The following is an 18,408-nucleotide window of genomic DNA, read 5'->3' as shown; positions in this document are numbered from 1 at the left end:
GTCTGTACATCGGCAGCACGGGACAACCTCACTCAGAAAGTACACACAACATCTATTTCTAATCTTGGAAGCTATGAATTCAGTGATGTGCACATCATTCACTACAAGAGAAGGTGCCTGCGGGAGGATCGGTAAGGAGTCTATTATTGCCGAACTGCCAGATGTCTAATGAGAAATGATACCCTGATCAAGTTCTTGCGCTTGTTTGTTTCGCAATTTGACCCTTTTTTGATTACACGTGTCTTTATGGGACTATTGTACTGTCTACATTGTTCAGAATCACTGCATTAGATGGATGTTTGTCCCTATATGAAGAACAGCCGGTGATTTAATGTGACTTTAATCTACTAAGGAACTTTTTGATCCCAATGTGATTATACATCTAAGGCATTTCTGTAGTTATTGCTGTCCCTCTGGCTTTCCCTTTCTATTAGGCTCGAGCCCCCCGGAGAAATTGGCGTGGACCCTATTTTGCCAGTTAGCTTGTACTGATGCACATTTATTTGCATCCGCCTGGATCGACACCAATTTCATCGGCGTCCGAACGTGTATGTGTGTTTTCTTTTATGTTCTATGTAAGCACTGTCTGTGTGTTTCCTCTTCACCTGTGCCTGCTCTGATCGAACTGTTTCAATCAGTAGCAGTTTTTGATGTTAGTCATTTTTACAGTGGTCTTTGACCCTGCCCCAGAGCGTGTTTTAGAGTAATAGATGTTTGTATTGTGCATATTATATTTAATATTTATTATATTTCAATAAATAGTATAGATTGGAAATTTTTGGTGTACTGTCCCTCAGCGAGCCTCCCTTTTTCTGGGGTTACCTTTCTTTGGGGAACCCCATTCTCTTTTTTATAGGCATTATCCAAACACGCAACCTGGCAGGCTGCAGGAAAAGGGGGGGGGGGGGCGGCGAGAGAGTGCTCCCTCTCCTGAACCGTACCAGGCCACATGCCCTCAACATTGGGAGGGTGCTTTGGGCTAGACCCCCAAAGCACCTTGTCCCCATATTGATGGGGACAAGGGCCTCATCCCCACAACCCTTGCCCGGTGGTTGTGGGGGTCTGCAGGTGGGGGGGGGGCTTATCGGAATCTGGAAGTCCCTTTTAACAAGGGGGCCCCCAGATCCCGGCCCCCCGTGTCAAATGGTAACGTGATACAAATGTACCCCTACTACCATTTAAATGACAAGACCTTTATTAGGTAACTGTGTGGCCCCGCCCCCTCTGACGCTATAGGAAAGCCATAAGGATGTCCCCATGCGTCAGAGGGGGGCGGGGTCACCCAGTGACATCACCGTGTGGCCCCGCCCTCAGTTATAAAAGAGCTGTCACCTGAGAGGACGGTCATTACTGAGGGTGCCTCCCATGAAGGCAGGTCGGTCACATTTTTTTTTTTGTTTCGGTCCGTCGGCAGAGCAAGAGAGGAAGAAGACTTTGTGGGACAGTTTTATTTTTTAATAAAGGACTTGTCTCAAGCCGTGTCATGTTTTTTTTTTTTTTACCATTTTCACACTTTTTTTGTGAAATAGTAGAGGTACATTTGTACCCAGTTACAATTTCACACCGGGGGGGGGATCTGGGGGTCCCCTTGTTAAAGGGGGCTTCCAGATTCCGATAAGCCCCCCACCATCACCGGGCAAGGGTTGTGGGGAGGAGGCCCTTGTTCCCATCAACATGGGGTTAAGGTGCTTTGGGGGCATTTGGCCTGGAACGTTTCAGGAGGGGGGCGCTCTCTCGTCCCCCCCCTCTTTTCCTGTGGCCTGCCACGTTGCGTGCTCGGATAAGGGTCTGGTATGGGTTTTTGGGGGGATACCCACATCATTTAAAAAAAAAAAAAAAATTGGCGCAGGGTTCCCCTTAAAATAAATAAATAAATCGGTCTGGTATGGATTTTGAGGGGTACCCCAACGCCATTTTTTTTTGGTTCGGGGTTCCCCTTAATATTCATACCAGACCTGAAGGGCCTGGTGCTGTTTTTTTTAATGACTTTTATCTATATTGCCAAGACTGACAATTCATTAATAGCCACGAGTAGTTTTAAATGACTTTTTTTTTCTTTAGAAATGTAATTTTGCTCTCGGACTGTTCTAAAAAAAAAAAAGAAAAACAATTTTTTTGCAGTGATACATATCCCCTGGGGCAGGACCCAGGTTCTCAAACACTTAACCTTTAAAATTAGCACTTTTGATTTTTTGTGTTCATGTCCCATAGACTTTAATGGTGTTCAAACAAACTTTTTGCCTGTTCATATGTTCTGCTACAAACCGAATCGGGGGGGGGGGGAGGGAATCATCCCTCGTATTAATCCACCGTTATGTATGAGAGGCCCAAGCTACAAGACCATGAGTTTGTTTTCAGCCCTTACTGGTGGAAAAGAGGTGATTTTTGCCCTGACAAAATTTCCCCTTGGTAATCACAGGAAGACTCTTGTGGAGGAGAGGATATTTTTTTGAAAAAAAATCTCCAAGTAAAGCGACGTTCCTGGCTCGTTGGTCTAGGGGTATGATTCTCTCTTCTGGTGCGAAAGGTCCCGGGTTCAAATCCTGGACAAGTCCAAGGTGTAGGCAAATGGCCTGATTTCCCATTGTCTTTGGGGTCCCAGTCCAGGCGTCTTTATGCCGCCCCCCATTTCTAGTAAATGGATCCAACACCCCCCCACCCTGCTCCATACTCACTCCAGGAAACCCGGCTTGTGCTTCATCTCATTATGTGGTCCAAACTGCACCAGGCACTGGTAGCCGGCAAAGTCACAGGCCTTATCGAAGGAGACCGGATGAGAGCCATTCAGAATGTCATCCCGAGCCTGGAAAACAGGGGATGTGGAGGTCACCGAGAATTTATGTAGATAAATACTAGAGACTGCTAGGTACAGCCAACATCAGAGGGATCACAGAAGTAAATACAGGACACATAGGAGGTAGGTACCTGTACATAAAGAAGATTGAGCTGAACAGGGTCCCTGGAATCGACATTCTGGTCAGAATAGAAGAATTTCCGTCTCAGAAGAAGAGTCTCATTTTCATCGACACCTTGTTCTCTTAACGTCCGCCCCGGGTCCAGCCAGTTCACTGTATGAAGGAAAACGTGACCATACTCATCACCAATACAAAGACTGATAACAGTGACCACACTCCCCACCAATCACCAATACAAAGACTGATAACAGTGTCCACACTCACCACCAATCATCAATACAAAGACTGATAACAGTGTCCACACTCACCACCAATCACCAATACAAAGACTGATAACAGTGACCACACTCACCATTAATCATCAATACAAAGACTGATAACAGTGACCACACTCACCACCAATCACCAATACAAAGACTGATAACAGTGACCACACTCACCACCAATCATCAATACAAAGACTGATAACAGTGACCACACTCACCACCAATCATCAATACAAAGACTGATAACAGTGACCACACTCACCACCAATCACCAATACAAAGACTGATAACAGTGACCACACTCACCACCAATCACCAATACAAAGACTGATAACACCAACCACACTCACCACCAATCACCAATACAAAGACTGATAACACCAACCACACTCACCACCAATCACCAATACAAAGACTGATAACACCGACCACACTCACCACCAATCACCAATACAAAGACTGATAACACCAACCACACTCATCACCAATACAAAGATTGATACACACATTACCACACACACAAACACATCAGTTTTTGGGGGTTACAGGTGGGCTAAAGCACCTAGCGGCTTCTTCTATCTCTTGGGACTTGAACATTGAGGTGTCTATAGTGGAGTTCCCAGCTCCTCCCACCTTCACCTCTTGTCATGGAGCTTACACTCATCGTCCGTGTGAAGCTTCTGTTTCAGTTTCTCCATTTTCTTGTCATCTCGGAGAAGGGTTTTGTCTCGTTTCAGGGTTCCAGTCACCTCTTCCTTCTTCTCCTCAAACACTTCTCGCACCAGAGAATATTCATCGTAGTTGGTGATACCTGCAGAGAGAAGAAGGTATGAGGAGAGATCACAAACTATCCGCCTCTCCCAGGAGTCACCATGCCGTATTTATCAGATGATACAACGAAAAACACCAAAACTACAGGATGACCCTCCATGGAAAAGACCTACAACGGTCTATTGTCACTGTGAACGTAGTGCATGGCTCCCACAACCATTAGAGGAGGAATTTTAACTTGCCTGGTACAGTGCAGGACACAAAGTACCCTTAGATCCTGGATTATAGGCTGGTTCCTTCAGGCAATTGGACACTAGCAAAGCTTTCGGGAACATGCTCCCTGTGTGTCTCCCTTATAACCCTCCCCCACTCCACGAGTCCTCAGTTTTGGAGCAAGCAATGCAAAGTAACCCAAAGAATGGAAGATAGGGTGACCCGTCCTCTACTCCAAGATATGGAATTTACAGGCAAGTAAAAACTCCTCCTATCTTCACTGTACAGTGCAGGAGACAGGCAAACAAACCATCGACCCCGGGACATCACCAAGCAATGCATGAGAAGGGTGAGCAACAGCCAGGCAAATAGAATTGTGCCAACATGCCCAACAATAGTGTAAGGTCTATGGGGGGGGGGAGAGAGTGTAAGGTCTATGGGGGGGAGAGTGTAATGTCTATGGGGGGGGAGAGTGTAAGGTCTATGGGGGGGAGAGTGTAATGTCTATGGGGGGGAGAGTGTAAGGTCTATGGGGGGGGGGGGGAGAGTGTAAGGTCTATGGGGGGGAGAGTGTAAGGTCTATGGGGGGGGAGAGTGTAAGGTCTATGGGGGGGGGGGGGGGAGAGAGTGTAAGGTCTATGGGGGGGGGGAGAGAGAGTGTAAGGTCTATGGGGGGGAGAGAGAGTGTGAGTACACACAGTATATATAAAGAGAGTATACACACCGCATAGAGAGTGTATACAAACACACAGTATATATAGAGTATACACACACAGTATATATAATGTATACAGCCCATGTAGCAGCGTACTTGTGTGTGGTTTATACCCTGTACACCCACATTAAACATGGGACACCCACACAGGTGACACGTAAAGATAAAAATACCCGGGACGGTGACACACAATGCTCGGCAGACATGAGCTCATCGGGGCACATTCCTGTCCTGGTGACCAGTACACCCCTCCCCCCTAAATCCCAAGACTGATCCCAGTCCAAGCTGGCCACAGACTGATGGGAATTGGGCCAGTCCGGGATTTTAATGAGTGAAGACACTCTGCATGCATCAATGAGAAATCAGATTACACGGGATCTATCAGAGGAGACATGTCAGATTACACGGGATAGATCAGAGGAGACATGTCAGATTACACGGGATCGATCAGAGGAGACATGTCAGATTACACGGGATCGATCAGAGGAGACATGTCAGATTACACGGGATCGATCAGAGGAGACATGTCAGATTACACGGGATCTATCAGAGGAGACATGTCAGATTACACGGGATCGATCAGAGGAGACATGTCAGATTACACGGGATCGATCAGAGGAGACATGTCAGATTACACGGGATCGATCAGAGGAGACATGTCAGATTACACGGGATCGATCAGAGGAGACATGTCAGATTACACGGGATCTATCAGAGGAGACATGTCAGATTACACGGGATCTATCAGAGGAGACATGTCAGATTACACGGGATCTATCAGAGGAGACATGTCAGATTACACGGGATCTATCAGAGGAGACATGTCAGATTACACGGGATCTATCAGAGGAGACATGTCAGATTACACGGGATCTATCAGAGGAGACATGTCAGATTACACGGGATCTATCAGAGGAGACATGTCAGATTACACGGGATCTATCAGAGGAGACATGTCAGAATACACGGGATCTATCAGAGGAGACATGTCAGATTACACGGGATCGATCAGAGGAGACATGTCAGATTACACGGGATCGATCAGAGGAGACATGTCAGATTACACAGGATCGATCAGAGGAGAAGACGTGTCAGATTACATGGGATCTAACAGAAGAGACATGTCAGATTACATGGGATCTATCAGAGGACAGAAGTCAGATTACACAGGATCTATCAGAGGAGACGTGTCAGATTACACGGGATCGATCAGAGGAGACGTGTCAGATTACACAGGATCGATCAGAGGAGAAGACGTGTCAGATTACATGGGATCTAACAGAAGAGACATGTCAGATTACATGGGATCTATCAGAGGACAGAAGTCAGATTACACAGGATCTATCAGAGGAGACGTGTCAGATTACACGGGATCGATCAGAGGAGACGTGTCAGATTACACAGGATCGATCAGAGGAGACATGTCAGATTACACGGGATCGATCAGAGGAGACATGTCAGATTACACGGGATCGATCAGAGGAGACATGTCAGATTACACGGGATCGATCAGAGGAGACATGTCAGATTACACGGGATCGATCAGAGGAGACATGTCAGATTACACAGGATCGATCAGAGGAGAAGACGTGTCAGATTACACGGGATCGATCAGAGGAGACATGTCAGATTACACGAAATCTATCAGAGGAGACATGTCACATTACATGGGATCTATCAGAGGTTTGTCAGCAATGAACTAGGTATGTGTCAGATCTCACCAATCCGGGCACAGATGGTCATTAGAAGATCACTCATTGTCTTGGAATCGTCCACCATGACTGTTTTTACTGTCCCATCCAACATTCGGATCTTCAGAGGTCGCTGCTTCTTCCTGTACTCCAAGGTGTCCTGAGAGAGCACAACGCATGATTGTATCACATGACCCAGAGGAAGGACACAAGCAGATCACATGACACCACACCAAGGTCAGACAGGTCACATAACACCACACCACTGTCAGCACACAAAAACAGACACAAATCTGCCCCTGGATGTACTCACCCCATTCCGTAACATGTAATAATCGAGCGCCTTTCCCGCCTCCAGCCAGATTCCTTTCTTGGGATCCTCGTCCGATAAGAAAAGACCAAAATCATTCGCTACAGAAAAGGAGGAAGACAGAAGAGTGAGAGCAGCACAGCAGCATGTTCCCAGTGAGTCCCCTCCATCCTCATCTATGTTCCCCCGTATAATCCCTCCCCCCTCCCAGAATTGACCTCTCCTATACAACTCCTCCCCCTCCCAGCAGTGACATCTCCGATATAACCCCTCCCCCTCCCAGCAGTGACATCTCCTATACAACCCCTCCCAGCAGTGACATCTCCGATATAACCCCTCCCCCTCCCAGCAGTGACATCTCCGATATAACCCCTCCCCCTCCCAGCAGTGACATCTCCTATACAACCCCTCCCCCTCCCAGCAGTGACATCTCCTATACAACTCCTCCCCCTCCCAGCAGTGACATCTCCTATACAACTCCTCCCCCTCCCAGCAGTGACATCTCCTATACAACTCCTCCCCCTCCCAGCAGTGACATCTCCTATACAACTCCTCCCCCTCCCAGCAGTAAACTCTCTGATATCACTCCTCCCCCTCCCAGCAGTGACATTCCCTTTATAACGCCTCTCTCTCCAGTGACATCTGCTATACAACTCCTCCCCTCCCAGCATGCCTTGGTCCTATACAACTCCTCCCCTCCCAGCATGCCTTGGTCCTATATAACTCCTCCCCTCCCAGCATGCCTTGGTCCTATACAACTCCTCCCCTCCCAGCATGCCTTGGTCCTATACAACTCCTCCCCTCCCAGCATGCCTTGGTCCTATACAACCCCTCCCCTCCCAGCATGCCTTGGTCCTATACAACCCCTCCCCTCCCAGCATGCCCTGGTCCTATACAACTCCTCCCCTCCCAGCATGCCTTGGTCCTATACAACTCCTCCCCTCCCAGCATGCCTTGGTCCTATACAACTCCTCCCCTCCCAGCATGCCTTGGTCCTATACAACTCCTCCCCTCCCAGCATGCCCTGGTCCTATACAACTCCTCCCCTCCCAGCATGCCTTGGTCCTATACAACTCCTCCCCTCCCAGCATGCCTTGGTCCTATACAACTCCTCCCCTCCCAGCATGCCTTGGTCCTATACAACTCCTCCCCTCCCAGCATGCCTTGGTCCTATACAACTCCTCCCCTCCCAGCATGCCTTCGTCCTATACAACTCCTCCCCTCCCAGCATGCCTTGTTCCTATACAACTCCTCCCCTCCCAGCATGCCCTGGTCCTATACAACTCCTCCCCTCCCAGCATGCCTTGGTCCTATACAACTCCTCTCCTCCCAGCATGCCTTGGTCCTATATAACTCCTCCCCTCCCAGCATGCCTTGGTCCTATATAACTCCTCCCCTCCCAGCATGCCTTGGTCCTATATAACTCCTCCCCTCCCAGCATGCCTTGGTCCTATATAACTCCTCTCCTCCCAGCATGCCTTGGTCCTATATAACTCCTCTCCTCCCAGCATGCCTTGGTCGGTTCACTCAAGAGAACGGCTAGAAGAACCCGACACCTGAAGTTGGTCCCGGCTGAGGATGGACGTACACCTGGCGGGGAGGCAGTATAACCCCGTGTACCCGAACCCTCGTCCCTTCATGTACGATTCACAAACAACCACTCACGCTGTCCAATCTGCGCCTCCGGCACCCGCTCCCGTATCATGCGACAGGCGTCATAGATCATGGTGGACGGCTCAAACTGCATCGTCTTCACCACATTGCCGATACTGATCTTCAACGACAGCGCCACCATGGCTGCACAGGGGTGGGGGGAACTAATCTAAAAGGGACAAAACCTGGGGGGAAAGAGATCCGCGTTACACACAATCCAAAAACCACCATAGTCCAATCATCACATACGTGTGTGTGTGTGTGTGTGTGTGTGTGTGTGTGTGTGTGTGGGCTAAATAAACATACAGGAGGCGTACCCCCATTCTAGATATACATACGGGGGGGGGGGTGTACACACATATCCATATACACAGTATATATACACAGATATATGAAGGAAGGCCCCGGACATCTCCATATGTACAGTATCTGACAAAAGTAAGTACACCCCCTCAGTCAGATGTGTGTAAATCTTTTCATGTGACAACACTGAGGAAATGACGCTTGTCTGCAATGTGGAGCCTGTCCTGTTATACCACTGTATGGTCTTGGCCACCGCGCTGCAGCTCAGTTTCAGGGTCTCGGCCATCTTCTTATAGCCTAGGCCATCTTTATGTAGAGCAACAATTCTTATCTTCAGATCCTCAGAGAGTTCTTTGCCATGAGGTGCCATGTTGTACTTCCAGTGACCAGTATGAGAGAGTGAGAGCGATAACACCAAATTTAACACACCTGCTCCCCATTCACACCTGAGACCTTGTAACACTAACAAGTCACATGACACCGGGGAGGGAAAACGCCTAATTGGGACCCAATCTGGAGATTTTCACTTAGGGGTGTACTGACTTTTGTTGCCAGCGGTTTAGACATTAATGGCTGTGTGTTGAGTTATTTTGAGGGGACAGGAAATTTACACTGTTATACAAGCTGTACACTCACTACTTTACATTGTAGACAAGTGTCATTTCTTCAGTGTTGTCACATGAAAAGAGAGAAGAAAAGTCACTGAGGGGTGTACTTACTTTTGTCAGAATATTATATATACACACATACATACAGATCTATGAATGGAGGGTCCCGGATATTTCCATATACACTGAATGTCGGAGGACATTCCCGGCAGGACGGGGTAGATGGTTGCACACACATCCCAGGATTCCTGACATCTCCATATATAGAGAGAAGAGTCAGTGTGGAGGAGGGGGAGGTGGTGAACATCATAATCATTGCTATTACAACACTTTCCAGACCTCATTCCAGACGTGGTGTAGTAGTCACTAGAAGGAGGAGAAGGAGGGAGCATACATTACATCCTAGGAGCCCACACCCAACTCACTGCAACCCATGTCACCCAGAACATATATCTATCCGTAAAATCCATGTCTTGAGGTCCATTGAGGGACACGGTTGGGTTATACTGCCGTCTACAGGAGAATGGCAACCAGAAAAAAATCGACAGCCCCATGTATAACCCCCTTCTCTACCCAGCATGCCTCAGTTTGGTGGTAAAGGTCACGAATGCAAGTCCAGAGAGGTGTCCCTCAATGATCTCCAAGAAAAGGATTTTGCAGTAAAAAAACAAAATGCTCTGGAGGATTATGGGGACCCGGACAACACAACCGAAAGGGAGAACACTGTGGATAAATCTGATGATCCAGACCAGGATGAGGAAAGTCACCCCCTTGTGGTGGTGCCCAACCCAAGTGAGAAGCTGAAGCAGCGATTCTCAACCACGGTTCCTCCAGAGGTTGTAGGGGTTCCTCCAGCATTGGGAAGTTTCTGCTTCTCAGATAAGTTCCCACTCACACCATTGATCTTTTTAGCTCTCTGTAAGGAGGTAATAATTCCCAATGACCACAAGTGTAAGGACCATTCTTCCCAATGACCACAAGTGTAAGGACCATTCTTCTCAATGACCACAAGTGTAAGGACCATTCTTCCCAATGACCACAAGTGTAAGGACCATTCTTCCCAATGACCACAAGTGTAAGGACCGTTCTTCCCACTGACCACAAGTGTAAGGACCATTCTTCCCAATGACCACAAGTCTAAGGACCATTCTTCTCAATGACCACAAGTCTAAGGACCATTCTTCCCAATGACCACAAGTCTAAGGACCATTCTTCCCAATGACCACAAGTCTAAGGACCATTCTTCCCATTGACCACAAGTGTAAGGACCATTCTTCCCATTGACCACAAGTGTAAGGACCATTCTTCCCACTGACCACAAGTGTGAGGACCATTCTTCCCATTGACCACAAGTGTAAGGACCATTCTTCCCATTGACCACAAGTGTAAGGACCATTCTTCCCATTGACCACAAGTCTAAGGACCATTCTTCCCAATGACCACAAGTCTAAGGACCATTCTTCCCATTGACCACAAGTCTAAGGACCATTCTTCCCATTGACCACAAGTGTAAGGACCATTCTTCCCATTGACCACAAGTGTAAGGACCATTCTTCCCACTGACCACAAGTGTAAGGACCATTCTTCCCAATGACCACAAGTGTAAGGACCATTCTTCCCATTGACCACAAGTGTAAGGACCATTCTTCCCACTGACCACAAGTGTAAGGACCATTCTTCCCATTGACCACAAGTGTAAGGACCATTCTTCCCACCAACCATCACACTAATGTATCATGAGTTGTAGATTTCTCATTTTTAGCAGGGGGTTCCCCGAGACCGGAGAACTATTTCAAGGGTTCCTCTGTGTTGAGAAAGGCTGATCTAGAGCAACCAGAACTCGCCAAAACAGGGGAAAGGACAACAAATTCCCACGCAGCAAGGAAAGGAACCACAAAGGGTGTGGTCAGCAAAACAAATCCCTGGGAACAACCCACAGGAGGAAGACTTTCCAAAGGGCACCCAGCACAAAAGAAAACAGATCGACATAGAAGGCCTGAGGCCCAAAACCTTATGGGTAAGGAGCTAAAACGATGACTAAAAAGGAGTTTGCCAAACCAGACAACCAACCTCAATGAGGTACACCACAGAGTGTACAGTATCAGCATAACCCAATAGCCCCATGAGGGCGTGTAGATAATTCTGAACCTACTAGAAGATTTAAGGGATCAATCCCACGTGACAGAACAAAGAGGGTCGATTTAAGGGTTCAATCCCACGTGACAGAACAAAGAGGGTATATTTAAGGGTTCAATCCCACGTGACAGAACAAAGAGGGTAGATTTAAGGGTTCAATCCCACATGACAGAACAAAGAGGGTATATTTAAGGGTTCAATCCCACGTGACAGAACAAAGAGGGTGCATAGAAGGCATTGCCACAAGGGTAGGCAGGAATAAAAATGAGCCATCAGCCCCGGATATGAGAGTCAGAGACCACCAACAGACACAGAGACAAAAAATGAAAATGTCCTTTCCAACACCTCTAGGTGACACTAGGGAGCTGCAGAAGAACGCCGTGGAGTCTGACAAACCTCAACCATAGATAAAAAGGAATCTCCGGACCCCTCCAAGACCAGAGAACATCACCAGGCATGACACGAGGGACGGCCCATTGATGGATCAATTTTCATTCCTGCAACCAAGGCTCACAGTCAGTGTTGATGGGGGAATCCCGCCCGCAGCGCTATTGTGTTCCCCCATGGGGAGGGGAGGCACCCCTGCCGGGAAAACACAGGGACTACTGCTGGCAATATATCGCATGCCAAAAGTCCATACATCTTTGGGCAGGCTGATTGTACCCAAATCAATCCATTGGCCGACTCGGGTACAATCAGCCTGCCCATAGATGAGTCGAATCGCGGCCAGTCCCTACTGAACTGGCTGAGATTTAAACCATCTATGGGCAGCTAAAGTTGATTTTCCTGATTAAAGGCAGGAAAAGGGAAGGCATTCCACAGAATTTCCTGGCGAAGAGGTCCCACAAAGTCCTCTACCCATACTCTGCCCCCTGTAGAGTACCCACAGCAGGAAGGCAAGGTGTTGTGCCTGATATTACAAGGACCGCCAACAAAATTTCTATGTCCCATGGGACTCGAGGCGCACAAGCTACTGGTTGAGAGAAGCCAGTCTCCAAGGCAACATGGTTTGAAAGGACAGTTGATTTGAGAATAATACTTTCCACATCATCCAGGGAAGGGGTCAGGCAACTTTCCTTATGCAGATGGTGTCCAATGGAGTCCACACAGGAAACGTTGTTGTGGGAAGATCCCCTGATATGGCGAGGACAATTTGTTGTGAAGGACCAGACAGTAGACTCAGGGGATAAAACAAGTGGAATGCCCCAGGAATGGGAGGAAGAAACTTCCTCAGTCATATGAATAAGCTGAAGGAATAAGGCAAGGCCAATCTGATCAGGAGAGACAGGGCCACAGACCTGTTCAGAACCCGGGAGACTGCGGCTTTTCTGAAAGGCTCTTTAGAAACAGGCTGTTGAGAGTTTGAATCTGGAGTCAGAGATGGTCACAGGGACCGGTGGCCCAGCCCCTTCTAGGGCTGCAGGGAGGTCAAAGATGGACTCAATGAAGAAGACCATATAGCTATAAAATAAGGCAACAAGGGGGGGTAAATTATATTGTACAGGGACGGAAATGGTATATTACATTGTACAAGAAAAGGGGGGACGTATTATAATTTTACAGGGATGGAATGGGGTGTATACTGGGTAGAAGGGGGCAGGATGGCATGTACACTGGGGGGGGGGGTAGGATGGTATGTACACGGGGGGATAGCATGTATATCGGTGGTGGGGGGGAGGTATGTACAATGGGGATGGTGTATCAATCAGGATTACACAGCGACAGCTCAGCTGACTATTGCTATGGTGGAATGTCAGATATCCCGGCCATGTACACAATGAGCACACAGCCTTTCTAGGACCCCTCCCCTCACACAGTAAAGCTGACCCCCAGTGACTGGGTGGAACTAAGCCCCACTTGATTGTTTAGTCCTTCGTACCCTATGCAGGTTCTCACTCTTCTCAGACAGATATCCTAACTACAGTGTTTATCTTGGCTGCTTCTTGTGTGAATCAGAACGGCCAACGAGGGAGAACGCTCCAAAAAAAGAAATATCCGTGCAGAAAGAGAAAAGTATTAAGATGAAAAGTCAACTCGTTATTACAGGATATAGCAGAATTTGTGGACTGTGTCAGTCATGGATGGGTGTAGAAGGTGTGGACTGTGTCGGTCATAGATGGGTGTAGAAGGTGTGGACTGTGTCGGTCATAGATGGGTGTAGAAGGTGTGGACTGTGTCAGTCATGGATGGATGTAGAAGGTGTGGACTGTGTCGGTCATAGATGGGTGTAGAAGGTGTGGACTGTGTCGGCCATAGATGGGTGTAGAAGGTGTGAACTGTGTCGGTCATAGATGGGTGTAGAAGGTGTGAACTGTGTCGGTCATAGATGGGTGTAGAAGGTGTGGACTGTGTCAGTCATAGCTGGGTGTAGAAGGTGTGGACTGTGTCAGTCATAGATGGGGGTAGAAGGTGTGGACTGTGTCAGTCATAGATGGGTGTAGAAGGTGTGGACTGTGTCGGTCATAGCTGGGTGTAGAAGGTGTGGACTGTGTCAGTCATAGATGGGGGTAGAAGGTGTGGACTGTGTCAGTCATAGATGGGTGTAGAAGGTGTGGACTGTGTCAGTCATAGATGGGTGTAGAAGGTGTGGACTGTGTCGTTCATAGATGGGTGTAGAAGGTGTGGACTGTGTCGGTCATGGATGGATGTAGAAGGTGTGGACTGTGTCAGTCATGGATGGGTGTAGAAGGTGTGGACTGTGTCAGTCATAGATGGGTGTAGAAGGTGTGGACTGTGTCAGTCATAGATGGGTGTAGACGGTGTGGACTGTGTCGGTCATAGATGGGTGTAGAAGGTGTGGACTGTGTCAGTCATAGATGGGTGTAGAAGGTGTGGACTGTGTCAGTCATAGATGGATGTAGAAGGTGTGGACTGTGTCAGTCATAGATGGGTGTAGACGGTGTGGACTGTGTCGGTCATAGATGGGTGTAGAAGGTGTGGACTGTGTCGGTCATGGATGGGTGTAGAAGGTGTGGACTGTGTCGGTCATGGATGGATGTAGAAGGTGTGGACTGTGTCGGTCATGGATGGATGTAGAAGGTGTGGACTGTGTCAGTCATAGATGGGTGTAGAAGGTGTGGACTGTGTCAGTCATAGATGGGTGTAGAAGGTGTGGACTGTGTCAGTCATAGATGGGTGTAGAAGGTGTGGACTGTGTCGGTCATAGATGGGTGTAGAAGGTGTGGACTGTGTCGGTCATGGATGGGTGTAGAAGGTGTGGACTGTGTCGGTCATGGATGGATGTAGAAGGTGTGGACTGTGTCAGTCATAGATGGGTGTAGAAGGTGTGGACTGTGTCAGTCATGGATGGGTGTAGAAGGTGTGGACTGTGTCAGTCATGGATGGGTGTAGAAGGTGTGGACTGTGTCAGTCATAGATGGGTGTAGAAGGTGTGGACTGTGTCGGTCATAGATGGGTGTAGAAGGTGTGGACTGTGTCGGTCATAGATGGGTGTAGAAGGTGTGGACTGTGTCGGTCATGGATGGGTGTAGAAGGTGTGGACTGTGTCGGTCATGGATGGGTGTAGAAGGTGTGGACTGTGTCGGTCATGGATGGATGTAGAAGGTGTGGACTGTGTCAGTCATAGATGGGTGTAGAAGGTGTGGACTGTGTCGGTCATGGATGGATGTAGAAGGTGTGGACTGTGTCAGTCATGGATGGATGTAGAAGGTGTGGACTGTGTCGGTCATAGATGGATGTAGAAGGTGTGGACTGTGTCGGTCATAGATGGATGTAGAAGGTGTGGACTGTGTTGTTCATAGATGGGTGTAGAAGGTGTGGACTGTGTCAGTCATGGATGGATGTAGAAGGTGTGGACTGTGTCAGTCATAGATGGGTGTAGAAGGTGTGGACTGTGTCGGTCATGGATGGATGGATGTAGAAGGTGTGGACTGTGTCAGTCATAGATGGATGTAGAAGGTGTGGACTATGTCAGTCATGGATGGATGTAGAAGGTGTGGACTGTGTCAGTCATAGATGGGTGTAGAAGGTGTGGACTGTGTCGGTCATAGATGGGTGTAGAAGGTGTGGACTGTGTCGGGCATGGATGGGTGTAGAAGGTGTGGACTGTGTCGGTCATAGATGGGTGTAGAAGGTGTGGACTGTGTCAGTCATAGATGGGTGTAGAAGGTGTGGACTGTGTCAGTCATAGATGGGTGTAGAAGGTGTGGACTGTGTCAGTCATAGATGGGTGTAGAAGGTGTGGACTGTGTCAGTCATAGATGGGTGTAGAAGGTGTGGACTGTGTCAGTCATAGATGGGTGTAGAAGGTGTGGACTGTGTCAGTCATAGATGGGTGTAGAAGGTGTGGACTGTGTCGGGCATGGATGGGTGTAGAAGGTGTGGACTGTGTCGGTCATAGATGGGTGTAGAAGGTGTGGACTGTGTCAGTCATAGATGGGTGTAGAAGGTGTGGACTGTGTCAGTCATAGATGGGTGTAGAAGGTGTGGACTGTGTCGGTCATAGATGGGTGTAGAAGGTGTGGACTGTGTCGGTCATGGATGGGTGTAGAAGGTGTGGACTGTGTCGGTCATGGATGGATGTAGAAGGTGTGGACTGTGTCAGTCATAGATGGGTGTAGAAGGTGTGGACTGTGTCGGTCATGGATGGATGTAGAAGGTGTGGACTGTGTCAGTCATGGATGGATGTAGAAGGTGTGGACTGTGTTGTTCATAGATGGGTGTAGAAGGTGTGGACTGTGTCAGTCATGGATGGATGTAGAAGGTGTGGACTGTGTCAGTCATGGATGGATGTAGAAGGTGTGGACTGTGTCAGTCATGGATGGATGTAGAAGGTGTGGACTGTGTCAGTCATGGATGGATGTAGAAGGTGTGGACTGTGTCAGTCATAGATGGGTGTAGAAGGTGTGGACTGTGTCAGTCATGGATGGATGTAGAAGGTGTGGACTGTGGCAGTCATAGATGGGTGTAGAAGGTGTGGACTGTGTCAGTCATAGATGGGTGTAGAAGGTGTGGACTGTGTCAGTCATAGAGGGGTGTAGAAGGTGTGGACTGTGGCAGTCATAGATGGGTGTAGAAGGTGTGGACTGTGTCAGTCATGGATGGGTGTAGAAGGTGTGGACTGTGGCAGTCATATTAAACACACACCTCGGCTGCTCTGTCAGTGTGGACTCTGTGTGGAATACACACGTTGTCTGCTCCGTCAGTGTGGTCCGTGATGCCGTATCGGGGTTTGGACGGAACAGACATCCTGTAAAATATTTTTACTCTTTGCTGGGAGGAAAAGGAAGGACGCAGCACACAGATAATAAAACCACAAAGCCGGTGACGCCGGGGAGCCACCACATGGGTGAATCAGCAGAATGAAGCCCCCTGAACTGGCCACAGATACTGACAGGACGGCGATGTATAGAAATCCTATAATAGATGGACATATCACCACCATACACTATTCCCATCCCCCATACAGAGACAGTACAGGGGGTGATCCAATCATAGACAGATCACCCCCATACACAATTATGACCAGGAATTTAATGGGTCAGACCCACCAAAGGCGTTTTTTTTATTTATAGGTAGAGCAGTAAGTCTGTGAGATCTGTCAGTCAAAAATCACTAATGTCCGGTCTATCTGGGAGTCATCGTCTGAGAGCCGGTCAGCTCGGCTGTGGAGAAAGCCGTTCTATACACCTCTCCAAATCATCCAAGATCTGGTCAGGTCAGCAGAGGGAAGGCCGTTCTCTGCTCCTCTCCAAATCATCAGCCAAGATCTGGTCAGGTCAGCAGAGGGAAGGCCGTTCTCTGCACCTCTCCAAATCATCAGGCAAGATCTGGTCAGGTCAGCAGAGAGAAGGCCGTTCTCTGCTCCTCTCCAAATCATCCAAGATCTGGTCAGGTCAGCAGAGGGAAGGCCATTCTCTGCACCTCTCCAAATCATCAGCCAAGATCTGGTCAGGTCAGCAGAGGGAAGGCCGTTCTCTGCACCTCTCCAAATCATCAGGCAAGATCTGGTCAGGTCAGCAGAGAGAAGGCCGTTCTCTGCTCCTCTCCAAATCATCAGCCAAGATCTGGTCAGGTCAGCAGAGGGAAGGCCGTTCTCTGCACCTCTCCAAATCATCAGGCAAGATCTGGTCAGGTCAGCAGAGGGAAGGCCATTCTCTGCACCTCTCCAAATCATCAGCCAAGATCTGGTCAGGTCAGCAGAGGGAAGGCCGTTCTCTGCACCTCTCCAAATCATCAGGCAAGATCTGGTCAGGTCAGCAGAGAGAAGGCCGTTCTCTGCTCCTCTCCAAATCATCCAAGATCTGGTCAGGTCAGCAGAGGGAAGGCCGTTCTCTGCACCTCTCCAAATCATCAGCCAAGATCTGGTCAGGTCAGCAGAGGGAAGGCCGTTCTCTGCACCTCTCCAAATCATCAGGCAAGATCTGGTCAGGTCAGCAGAGAGAAGGCCGTTCTCTGCTCCTCTCCAAATCATCAGCCAAGATCTGGTCAGGTCAGCAGAGAGAAGGCCGTTCTCTGCTCCTCTCCAAATCATCAGCCAAGATCTGGTCAGGTCAGCAGAGGGAAGGCCGTTCTCTGCTCCTCGCCAAATCATCAGCCAAGATCTGGTCAGGTCAGGAGAGGGAAGGCCGTTCTCTGCACCTCTCCAAATCATCAGCCAAGATCTGGTCAGGTCAGCAGAGGGAAGGCCGTTCTCTGCTCCTCTCCAAATCATCAGCCAAGATCTGGTCAGGTCAGCAGAGGGAAGGCCGTTCTCTGCACCTCTCCAAATCATCAGACAAGATCTGGTCAGGTCAGCAGAGAGAAGGCCGTTCTCTGCACCTCTCCAAATCATCAGCCAAGATCTGGTCAGGTCAGCAGAGAGAAGG

General features: G+C 48.7%; 1 protein-coding gene across 1 annotated transcript in view; it reads right to left on the bottom strand.

The window, feature by feature from the left end:
• Positions 1–18,408, bottom strand: part of TLN1 (talin 1) — a gene marked incomplete at its 3' end in the record, with an annotated part of 64,794 nt that overhangs the window by 30,170 nt on the left and 16,216 nt on the right. The window contains 6 exon segments of the mRNA XM_077478233.1: positions 2,676–2,803; positions 2,926–3,068; positions 3,840–3,992; positions 6,602–6,731; positions 6,885–6,982; positions 8,547–8,719. Of these exon segments, the coding sequence (XP_077334359.1) occupies positions 2,676–2,803; positions 2,926–3,068; positions 3,840–3,992; positions 6,602–6,731; positions 6,885–6,982; positions 8,547–8,676 (782 nt within the window).

Source organism: Lithobates pipiens, unplaced genomic scaffold (assembly GCF_037356315.1).
Source record: "Lithobates pipiens isolate NorthernLeopardFrog02 unplaced genomic scaffold, aLitPip1_a1.2 Scaffold_13, whole genome shotgun sequence".
Classification (NCBI taxonomy): Eukaryota; Metazoa; Chordata; class Amphibia; order Anura; family Ranidae; genus Lithobates; species Lithobates pipiens.
The sequence above is the reverse complement of the archived record's forward strand: the minus strand, read 5'-3'. Positions and strand labels throughout refer to the sequence as shown.